The sequence below is a fragment of the Phoenix dactylifera genome, chromosome 8, assembly GCF_051530095.1.
Source record: "Phoenix dactylifera cultivar Ajwa chromosome 8, Ajwa_hap1_PhDact_Kaust_v1.1, whole genome shotgun sequence".
NCBI classification, from domain to species: Eukaryota; Viridiplantae; Streptophyta; class Magnoliopsida; order Arecales; family Arecaceae; genus Phoenix; species Phoenix dactylifera.
Window position 1 is genome coordinate 3,958,527 of NC_143197.1, and position 11,610 is coordinate 3,970,136.

An 11,610-nucleotide genomic window follows, 5' to 3' on the forward strand; every position below is an offset into this window, starting at 1 on the left:
CCCTCTCCACGCAAACGAAAGATGTCTGTTTCTCTCTTTCGTTTCTTTGGAGATTTCTCCTCCCTTGTCAGTTGTCACCTTGTGTTTAGAGCTCAAATAGAAGATGGCGCTTTGGAAGCTAACAATTTAGAGTTTCCAATACCGATTCTTTTTTAATTGCAAGGACTATGGGCAGAAGAAGACCGTGACAAATTAGAGAGGAGAAGGTTGGTTTTGAAGGCTGTCATGTGAGAGCATTAAATGCATGTTTTGGTGGGCTAGGACTTGGGTAATAGAAACTTTGTGGTTTCAACTTTGAATAGTTTTTATCTGCCACCCTCCCTCGAAGTTGGTTGTTTTCTTTTATAATCTCTATGCTTTAATTTGATGTCGGATCTCATTAAGTGGTTCCATCTCTTGATCCTGTTTGCTGGGTTTTTAATCAAACCCTAGGTAAACTTAGCTTGCATGTTGTCTAACCGTTTGTTTGTTTCTATATGTTTCTACTGGAATTGTACGCAATAGAATGAGATGGCGTGTAATGGGAGGGTCCATTGATGCTACGAATTTTGAATGTTATCTCAGGAATCAGAGAGGTGGCAGGCTATGGAAATCTAAATAAGATTGATATGCCTGTGCTGGCTTATTCGTATCTGTAGTTTAATTTGCATGTATGCGAATGCTTGTATGCATATAAACTTGTCTATTGAAGCTGTAGATGTTATGAATTCGAACTGAACAGCTCATCTTGCCTCACAGAATTCAAAAATACATACGTTAGCTGTGTTCCGTTTACTGCAAAATGTTTCTGGATTCTAATTGACTTGGTTTCGGGTAGTTAGTAGGTTCTTTAATTGATTCTGCAACATGAATCTTCTCATTTTCTCTCTCTCTCTCTCCTCATTTTTTTTATAGATGTATCCAGGCTTGTAATGAGAAGCCTTGCATTAATCGAAGTATAAAATTTAGTTTGTGATGGTACATAGTCAATAAAATGGAATATCCTGTTCCTACCATTAGCAATTTCTAATTCATCAGAAAAGAGCATATATTTTTAGATTTGGACAAACAGACCAAGATCCAGATTATATTTGGTTGCTTATGCAACTTAATTTACCTAGCAATATGCTACCAAGTGTGAAAAGAAGTGACAAGCAGTTCATTATTTTGTAGCCAAAGAAATCGATTTGTTTTCAACACTTCTGCTATCTGCACATGAGAAATCTAATAGCGGCTTGTTCTTGTACATATTTAAATTGATGATAAGATTTCTATTGCCCTTATGCTTCCATTTAGTAGATCATTCAGTCATTATTGGTTGAGATGGGATTATGCCATGTAATCAAGCACCAATATTGGTTGTGGATCCGATATGATCTCATCTATTGTTACAGTAAGGTTGGGATTGAACCTCTTGCTAATAACTATTAGAATCTGGATGGTAAACACAAAAGGATAGGGTAGTTAACAGTTGTTTTTATCTAGCCTTTGCTTCATTCTCAGCTATTGGATTCTAAAAGTTTTAGGGTACAACATCTTTCTTTATCAAACGACAATATGGCAGGAATCATGCTCTACCCATTGAATTTATATATCACATCAAATATTAGTTGGTCGAAAAGAATGGTTCTCTTCCCAATTGCCATTCATTTTGATTATTATTTTTTTTTTTGAAACAAAATACTCCTTGATATTGATATAGGACTTTTGCGCCGATTTCACTTCTTCAAGTGGTGTTCAAATGCCAAATGGAGTACTTGACTGGTGGACCGATCCAACCGTGAAGCAATATGCACAATGATGGATGGATAGAAAAAAATTCATATTTGTGCATGCTGCTTTGTGGTTGGACTGGTCCACCAACTCAGTGGTGAACCTACAAGATGGACCCTACCAAAAGGCCGTAGGCCGGTCCTAGCTTGTTTTTGGATTCCTCTTGCTGCTGTGGGTTGTGTTCATGTGGAGAGGGAGACGTGCCCACTTGAATGTCTGCCAACAAACATTCACGTCGAGCCCTCCTCACTCTTTCTCTCTAGGGTTAGGGTTTGCATCGTTTCCACACCCTCATTTATTAAGATTCCATCGATCTCTCTATCTACGTGAGAGGAGATAAGGGAAAACAAAACAAAGAGTTTGTCGTCAAATGAGAACGTGCGATCCAAACCCTCACAGCGTCTCAGTGATGGTCAACACCACCACAACCCTCTTCCTATTCTTTACGATTGTAGTCTCATCTCTCTTCGCAGCCTCATTTTCTAGACCTGCTACTAGTAGCAAAGTTTCATGCAGTTGCATAGTTTTGTGCAAGCGATCAAACCAAGAAGCATGGTTCCTAAGGTTCCTTTCTTGATGTTTACTTAATTAACTAACCTCGTGCTGTGCAAATGATGCTTATAGATAAAGAAAAGGAGATTCCTGCTGTGTTCTTGTCGCAGATTATTTGCCTAATGAATGCTAATTATGTTGGGATCAGTACCCATGTTGGTCTGCCGAAGTAAAAAGGCTTTACGTAAATAAGGTTTCTTGTGATTGGAGAAGACATATGCTTGTCTTTTAGAGATATTAACTTTCTAGTATAACCACATTAAACAATTGTAGATATGCATGCATAGCTGTCGAATATTATTTCAACTATTTGGTTAGGCATTGCGAGTAATTCTTTCTTTTACCAATGCTTGCTGCCTCTTCAGTTTCATTTTAGAACTACTGGTGAAGTTGTATGCTGGCATGGCCGGGCATTGCCTCATGATGAACATAGTTTCAAACTTCATATTAGAGACAATAAAAAAATATTATTGGACTTCGAACCAATGAAATGTAATTGGGTTGGAGCAAGTCATTTCATTTGCAACTGCAAAATACCTTTTTGTGCTTTCCATCTGTGAGTTTTCGACAGTCTTAAATAGAATTATTGATGCATTTATAAAACATCTCATGCAAGTTCATGGTGTGCAGTAGGTGAAAGCTCTACAAACCATCTCGTACTCCATGTACCAGACGCCCTGGCGAGTTATTTAAAAGCCCGGCCGTAAGGCTGCTAATCATTCCGTGGACACAGTGTAGACCAGTTGAGCAACTCATTTAAGTCCAGCCATATCACGCTGAACTACTATCTAACTCATTTGACACGGAGCCAAGGCAATTACGACTAGGGTAGGGAACTCGATCTTAATGACAGCAACAAAGGCAAGTGCATTATGATCACAATAATTGTTGGGCACGTATCTACGTAGTCTCTAGGTACTGCTTCAAGCCTCAAATCTATGTTGAGGGATTTCCATAGCATAACTGCGAATATCTAAAACGTACGATCAGTTGCTGTATCTTGACGATGTATAGCATGCAGTAATAGACTTCATAAAGTCATCACATGGACACATGCTTGTAGACATACGACAAACTGTAGCAAGGTTTTAAATTCTACTTATTGAACATGATCACTTATTGAGTTGGAACTAAGATTCCTAATGATGAATTTTATGTTTTTATCAATAAAAATAGTTGTTGCTATCTGTATGACTGCTATGCTGGGATTTCAATAGTCAGTGGAAGGCTTGTTTTAGAGGAGGTCTCTTGAAAACCCGAGGATTTACTAACTTCTATTTTGTAATTTCTTTTTTTAAAAAGAAATATCCAAGGACCTTCACAAGGCCTTCGTTATAAATAGGCACAACCTTCTCCATTTACCTTCAGCTCCCCCTCGTGAAGCAGCCTTACGACACCTAGCTCCATCCTCCGGCCTCCACCTCTCTCCACTTCTCGATCCCTGTGACAACTCTTAGCAAATGGGAGGGAGCTCACCGTGCGCTTCCTGCAAACTATTGCGGAGGCGGTGCACAAAGGACTGCATCTTTGCCCCCTTCTTCCCTTCAGATGACCCCCACAAGTTTGCAATGGTTCACAAAGTCTTCGGTGCTAGCAATGTAAGCAAGATGCTGCAGGTCTCTCTCTCTCTCTGTGTCTCCCTCTCTAAACCTTTGCATGCATATATATAGGGTTTTAAAGTTAGTGAATCAAAGGTTGCATTAATTTGAGCTACTTTGTTGCGTAATTTCCTCCCTCAAAAAATCCTGTTGCCAATTTCATGTGCACATAAGCACATGCAAAGAAGCATGAACATATCCATATAAACGAGTGAAACGATACCTTTTAGTATCTTGCTAAAGCTATGCTCTAAAAATAGTTAATCTTTTCCTTAAATGTCTTTCTTTATAATCAAATAATTAACTTCAAGAAACACATGATCATGCTTTTCTTCTTTTATGGGACTCACCATTGTTTATGTGCTTGGTTTTCATTGACTGTAGGAACTTCCGGTTCATCAGAGAGCAGATGCTGTGAGCAGCCTAGTCTACGAGGCCAACGCAAGGATGAGGGACCCGGTTTACGGCTGCGTGGGGGCCATCTCTTTCCTCCAGAATCAAGTGTCTCAACTTCAGATGCAGCTCGCCGTTGCTCAAACTGAGATCCTTTGCATTCAAATGCAGCAGGAGCCACCATCGACCGATCAGCAGATGCAGCCTGATGACAAATCATTTCTGATGCATAATAATCTTAATGGCATGCCTCAGTTGATGAACTATGGCTCCTCAAGCAATGTAGCTCAGGAACCTCTCAAGAGTGAATCTCTTTGGACATAGACTTGTTTTCTCTTTTATTGCAATGAAGTACTACTAGATGGTGTTGTTTTCTTCCTTGGTTATCCATGGAGAGAGGTGGAGAGAGAGAGAGAGAGAGGGGGGGCCTTATATGAAATTATGACCCTTATAATCTAAGGTCTTCTATCTTCTTTTTTATGACAAGCGATCTACCTCTCTCTTTTTCCCTTCTATTAACAAATTAGAGAGACGCTTTTGAGAGAGAGAGAGAGATGTGCTTAGTCGAGGACTAACCATAGGATGAATCTTTTGGAGTACTTAAAGGTCAGCCCAAGCATGTGGGACGTAGAGTATGGAAGTGGTCCATGTATTAATTTGCTTACAAGACTAACCTTTCTATCTAAAATTTTAAAGTCAGTCGGTGACCTTGACACCCAAATGAGATTTCTAGCCGGCGGCTTTGGAATCTCAACCTTTTAACTCCGTTGGTTTCACGACGTGGGGGCATCGATCTTCACAGGCCACAAGCTTCTCTATAAGAATGGAGAGTGCACAAGTTTCTCCACGCGCGAGAGAGATACCATGCCCCTCCGTGTGCCTATCAATGTAATGTCCAGGGTTTATAAAACTAATGCGCCACGCCTGACTGGAAGTTTCTTCCCCTTGTATTTTTCTTAATCTAAACTTTTGGGCAAACTTATGTCTTATGATGCTCGTTGCCTCTCTCTCTCTCACACACAAATAATCTTGCCCCTATTATGTACTCTCCATGCATATGTCGTTAAATTGAGCTAGTGGGAGCAACGCTATTTGCCAATGTTCTTCTATATGGCTAGTCATCATGTCACTGCATCTCCTAGCCTTGAGAGAACTAAAGCTCTTTCATAAGAGAACATATCATGTGAGGTTCCATGTGGGGGCATGTGTTTAGTTTTATATCGGCTATGCACTGGTTAGATTTTGAGTACTTATACAAGAGCAAGAAACTCAAATAATATCTTCTGGCTAGTCTTTTTAGATAAGATCATAGGTTGTGACCGAAGGCATCAGAACAAATCCGGCCCATAGCCTATGTGGACTAGAGGATACTACAATACAGGCCCATTAGGGCTTACCACGGTCTGTTTGTGGTACTTATAATTAGATTTGAATGAATTTGAAGCCTTAGCTTGGCGAGAATGCCACGGCTTAAATAAGAGAAATATGCGAGGATTCATACGAGCGTATGTTAGTCCTATATTAGCTATATACTAAGTAAATCTTAGACCCTTATACTAAGTCAAGAAATTCAAATAATACCTTTTAGCTAGTTTTTTTGGATGAAGTTCTGGGCTGCTGCATATTGGTAACTTTTAGCTGTTCAAATTACATATATAAATGGACTTAATGTTTTAGTACCTTCTAGTTGTTCAAATTTTCAGGAGAAGCTCTTCCATGAGAGAACATTTTCCCATTTACTATTTCCCTCTTTTTCTTTTTTCATGATAATTTCTTGCATGATGTTTCATGGCTGATCAGCTGACCATATTTCTAATCTCCAAAGTCATTTTCGCTCTCTAGTGCACTTCTAGTTGCTCTTGATCCTATTGTTATCAACATCATGTGGTTCAATTAACTTAGCCTCATCAATTAAGCTCACCAATATCCACTCCCTATTGTTATTTTTCACCAAGTGCACGTCCATTGATGCAACACTTTCCTGGCCGGAGGAGGAGTTTCTGCCCAAAATCATGCGCTCACATGCGATGAAGTTCTTCGGGTACTTGATGGGAAGAGAAGCTGTTTATTTTATTTCATTACGGAATGGCCCGAGCTAGGAGGATTGGTAGGCTAAGAGAAAGGTCAATGGAGTAAAAAAAGCAGTCCAATAAGGTCATGACGAAGTTACATATAAAGACAACAATTCATCAGTCTCCAACTTGCCTTGATTCAGAATGAACCCAAGCAAAGAAATAAAGAAAACGATCCTCTCTTTTGAGGGAGCCTCCAAAGTTTTTTATAAGTTCATATATAACTGTACTTTGATTTGTTTTTCTTCCCAATATGCTGTCATGAAGGAATCGAGTTATGATCTTCTGTTTTAATAAAGCCAGCAGTCTTACTTTCTGTTGTTTACTTATGAAGTTTGTTGGAAACGTAAAGGGTGGTTAAAGCAAATAAGTATTCAAAACGGTGTGAGCATTCAGTAGACCATCTGCAATGGTTCTTAACCCTTGTTGTTTACTTAAGAAGTATGTTGTAAATGTAGAAGGTGGTTAAAGTAAATAAGTATTCAAAACGGTTTGAGCATTCAGTAGACAAACTGCAATGTTTCTTAACCCTTCTTTAACTTGAAAGCAGCAAAAAACAAAAACAAAAACAAAAAAAGGGGCATTCCGAGAATTGAACTCGGGACCTCTCGCACCCTAAGCGAGAATCATACCACTAGACCAAATGCCCTGAGTTGCTACGTTGTAGATTATAAAATAATAGACAACTATGTAGACAACTTTAATACAATGCAAAGCATTCCTTTGAAAACCAAAAAAAAAAGACTTTCATGTCCTACCCAAAAGAAAAAAGATTTTCGTGACTTTTAATGCAAAGTATTTTCTAGAAAAATAAGTATTTGGTACCATTTTATTTAGAAGGTATTCAAGGCATGTTTGATATTGCTTTTTTTTTTTGAAAAAAAAATCTCTGTGACTTCTAAAGCAAAAAATAAGTATTTGCTAACATGTTTAAATATCTTAATACAAGGAGAAACGTCCAGAACAAGTGTTTTTAGGAAAAGATAAGACATGGTATAGTTGTTGTTCTAAAAAAAGTACTTTTGCGACTTTTAAAGCAATTGCCTCAAAAAAAAAAAAGTGTTTGTAGCATTATTTAAAAAGTGCTTCTATAGAAAAATATATAAAAAAAATTAGGAGAAGCTAAAAGACCATGCTTCTGGTTTCTCATTCTCCTTGTAGAAAGCGGAAACAATACTTTAGCTTTTAACTTCTCCTCTTCTCACAGAGTAAAAACAACGCCAAACATGCCCTTGCTATAAAATCTACTTGTAAATCATACAAGAAGAGATCCAACTAGGCTGGTCCATTCAACAACTCAACATGCCAATTAGAAAGAGGTCATCTTGGCTAGGTTTATTTTGAACTGAAACTATATTAAGCTAGAATTGAATTAGTCCAACCTGACCAATTTTTCTAAGCTAGCAAATTTGTATGACAATTTTGAACTTCAAAGTTTTCTAAGCTAGCAAATTTTTCTAAGCAATGCTCGGCTAGCATTCATGCCAATTTATCATTACTTTTCACCATCTCTACTCGCTATTACCTCATTGTTGATCACTAACCCCGTATTTCTGTATTTGAAGTTCCTTAACTAATAAGGGACAGATAATTTTGTACTAATAAATTAGCTTGGGAAACTCTTATCTAACTCTTTAAAGTATATCGTCACCTCAAAGGTTAGTCCAAACCATTCATGCAAAACCAAGCCATGAATTCGAGCCATGCACGTCAAGTTCAACCACTATAGTCCTCTAAGGGCAGAGGTTGGTCCTGAATCCTTAGGTTGGCTCTTTTTGTGAATTACCACCTAACTCTGCAGCCCAACCCATCACACCACATGACTCTCGTGGGCTGATAGGCCGAATACACCCTCCTTCCAAGGACTGGCTTTCCACAAACTGACCAATCTCCACTGATAAGGTGTCACTCAGGATTACCATGGCAAATTGGAAGAGTTTAGAATCTAATGAATATATATATATATATATATATATATATATATATATATATATATATATATATATATATATATATATATATATATATATATATATATATATATGGACAAGTTATATATCCTAGTGCAATAAAATCTAATGAAGATGGGGGGACACAAACCTACTCTAAGAAGCTCAAAGGAGGAGCCTTGCATGGAAGATGCCTGCGTCACCGTCTCATTGGACTACCTGATTTGGGTTGAGATTGATATCATGAATGAGCTAGAGAGAGTTTGGGGTATCGGAGACGACGAGCATAACTGGAATTTCATGACAAGGGGACAATCTTAGTGCAAAGCCAGCCACGATGAAGAAGATGAAATAATTACTTCGCAAAAGGAGAGAACGTAGGGTTTTGGGAGGCAAAGAGCACCTTCTCCTTGTACCTGAGCTTGAACTACGAGGAGGTCATGGATGCATGAGCATATTTGGTTAGTACAACTTGTGGTCTCTCACTATGTTAGAACAAATTCAATATTTATTTTCACCTTCAATATAGTCTAGATATAGCCAAGCATTATAAGATATTTTGGATATATGATGATTTATATTATTTTGGATATGTTATATAAGCATTATCCGATTTCTCTTTAGTTATATATATCTTTAGGTAGGAGAAGTGCCAAAAATCGAATGCGGAGCAAAGACCCAGGTTAAAGGTATTTTGCTCTCTATCTCGCTCATGTTTCGCCTTAAAGATATTAATACATGTCATGCTTTGCTAAGGTTAATTTCTCCTTTGATAATGGTGGGTGGCAGGGAAGATTTGTGAAGAGAAGTACGGAGGAGATGGACCTCCCATAACCAAGTGTTCTCCAGGTGTAAAGGAGGGAAGCATGGATAGTTTTTTTGGGTGGACGACATTGCGAGAACTACGTACCATTGATCCAAACCTCTTTTTAGCTTGTTTCGTTTCAAGTTTCTTCCATGTCCATTTCAAGTCAATGCCTCGGCAGTCGACAGTGACCTCACAAACAGCAAATGTGGCTTCTTACACTCCATAGTTCATGATTCAAGTAGGCTGTATATCCCTCTTTGATGACTCTTAACTAAAACTTGAAAATTTCTTTCTTAATTAATTTTGTAGGTGGTGGAAGGCTTTGCACTGTCTTTATTTTTGATCTCAAATAAACTAGAGTGAAAGAAAAATATTGACTTACTTTCGAAGTAGAATCCTGATAATGATATGATCGGCCATTCTATGGAATGCATTTAGTTAAACTAGCATCATTAGCATGCTATTAATTTGCATAGTTGATATTTTTCCATCTTCAAAATTTGTATAATTGATTAAAAACCATCTATCAGAAACTATTATAAATGATAGGCAGATGTATGGATAGGCCTCATGAATTGACTTGAATTACATAACTTTTCAGATCTTGAATTAAGCACAATTTGGTTCTTAATTGAATGAACCGTCAGGAGAAGAATGAAAATACAATTTATATATCAAGTAGGAAATCCAAATTCACATCATCTCGGAAGCCTAAAATAATAGAGATCGGGTCAAAAATGTATCTTAGATTTAATTTATTTTTTAATATTCTCTAAGAAATAAAGAGGAGGTAAAAGAAGGATAGGAAAAAAAAACAATAATAAAGTTACGAGAGTGAAGCCAAACCAACCTAGTCAAATCATGGTGCAGCTAGGACAACGAAACAAGTAAAGTTCTCAAATTTGGTTCGCTCGGTAATAAAACAAGCCGAACTAAAATTAGACTTAGCTTATTCAAATTTAGCGCGAATTAAATCAAAATATGAGCATACAAATAATATATAATGAAACAAGTAAAGTGTTCTCAAATTTGGTTCACCCAGTAATGAAACGAGCCGAGCTAAAATTAGACTTAGCATATTCAAATTTGGCTCGAATTAAATCAAAATATGAGCATACAAATAATATATATTTTATTTTAATTATTTGTAGCAAATAATTATTTTATAACTATTTATATTACAACTGATATAGATTGTGCAAAATAGAATGCATTATAATTCTAAGAATGAGAAAGCGAGTCTCTTTTTTTTAAGTAGGGGTAATGCCACACAAAATTTACATAAAGGGCTCGTTTGGTTTGCGGGAAAAGAATGGAGGAAAGCGTGGTCAACAAAAAAGTAAAGAGATGCCTTTTGTTTGGTTGGAGTTTTCAAAAAAGATAGATGGAAAAGTAGTATTTCTGTGGGAATATGATCCTACGTTTCATCGAAAAATCTTTTCCATGAGAAACATAGAAAAATTACTTTTTCGTGATTCGAAAATTGAAACATTTTAATTTTTTTCCAAAAAAGTCATTCAGCTATCATCGAGCATTAAAGACCTAATTTTTATTAAGGGTATAATAGGAATTGCACGTAACTTTTCTAGAAAAGTGGATGGTCAACCAAATATAAGTACTCTATAAATCTGTCACCTTTCCATGGTCAACCAAACATGCTAAAAGTATTTTTCCAGGCATCCTCTTTTCAGAAATCTACTTCTCATGAGGAATCATATTTTAATGAGAAAAAAATGCTTCCCGCGAACCAAACAAGCCAAAAATGATCTTTTTTATATACCTAACAAGTGAAAGCAAGATACTTATTCTTAGATACGGGATTGCGATAAGGGAAAACAAAGATCAAAATTGAAATTGTGAAACTTTTACCATTCCAACGCAAAGGAGACGAGCAACCATTTTTCAACTGCTATGACCTAAGACTGAAGCAATCCCTTTCCCGACAATGTCGACATTCATTAATACGTTGTGTCTGAGAGAGAAGTGAACGCAGATTTTTACATGCCATTGTTGTTATTTCCATGGTTCTGGCTCACGAGGTGGAACCTTATTGGCTCTTCTCATTTACAGAAGACCAAGCAATCTAACAAAAGTCAAGAACATGTTCCTCGTCGTCCTACAATGACAGGGCATTGGAGGTTGCTAGTGGAATAGAGGTCCTACTAGAGAAAGAATTAATAACTCGACACACACGCATGTGAAAGCGCCTTTTGCCCCCATATTCCAAAGTCTTTTGGTGGAGGGTGCATATATTCCAATTTGAGATGGAGGGGTTTCTTTTTTTAATACAAGAATAAAGATCTATTTGCCTAAGGGTGGAATTTTCCTTGGAAGCAGCATGTTAATAACAAATATCTTGTTAGTAAACCTTTTTTGCAGATATATCTCTATTATGTTGCCAAACCGTTGCTCTTTGATTTGTAATGTGTTGTTTAGTTTGCATGGATGCGATCTTTTATATGATTAGGTATATGTGCCAATAAATT

The 11,610-nt window shown here is 37.2% G+C and overlaps 1 protein-coding gene and 1 non-coding gene across 3 annotated transcripts; one reads left to right on the forward strand and one right to left on the reverse strand.

Moving 5' to 3' along the window:
- Positions 1–3,682: 3,682 nt before the first annotated feature.
- Positions 3,683–4,636, forward strand: ASL5 (Lateral organ boundaries (LOB) domain family protein). 2 transcript variants are annotated; one of them, XM_008805886.5, is made up of 2 exons: positions 3,683–3,920; positions 4,287–4,636. In XM_008805886.5, the coding sequence occupies exons 1-2, from the start codon at positions 3,765–3,767 to the stop codon at positions 4,617–4,619; spliced, it is 489 nt and encodes a 162-aa protein (XP_008804108.1). In that variant the 5' UTR covers positions 3,683–3,764; the 3' UTR covers positions 4,620–4,636. The 2 variants fall into 2 exon arrangements, with proteins under 2 accessions (XP_008804108.1, XP_038979943.1); XM_039124015.2 differs by having other exon boundaries at positions 3,683–3,902.
- Positions 4,637–6,944: 2,308 nt separating this feature from the next.
- On the reverse strand, positions 6,945–7,016 carry TRNAP-AGG (transfer RNA proline (anticodon AGG)). Its single transcript has one exon. It is a non-coding gene; the product is annotated as a tRNA-Pro (tRNA).
- Positions 7,017–11,610: the final 4,594 nt, after the last annotated feature.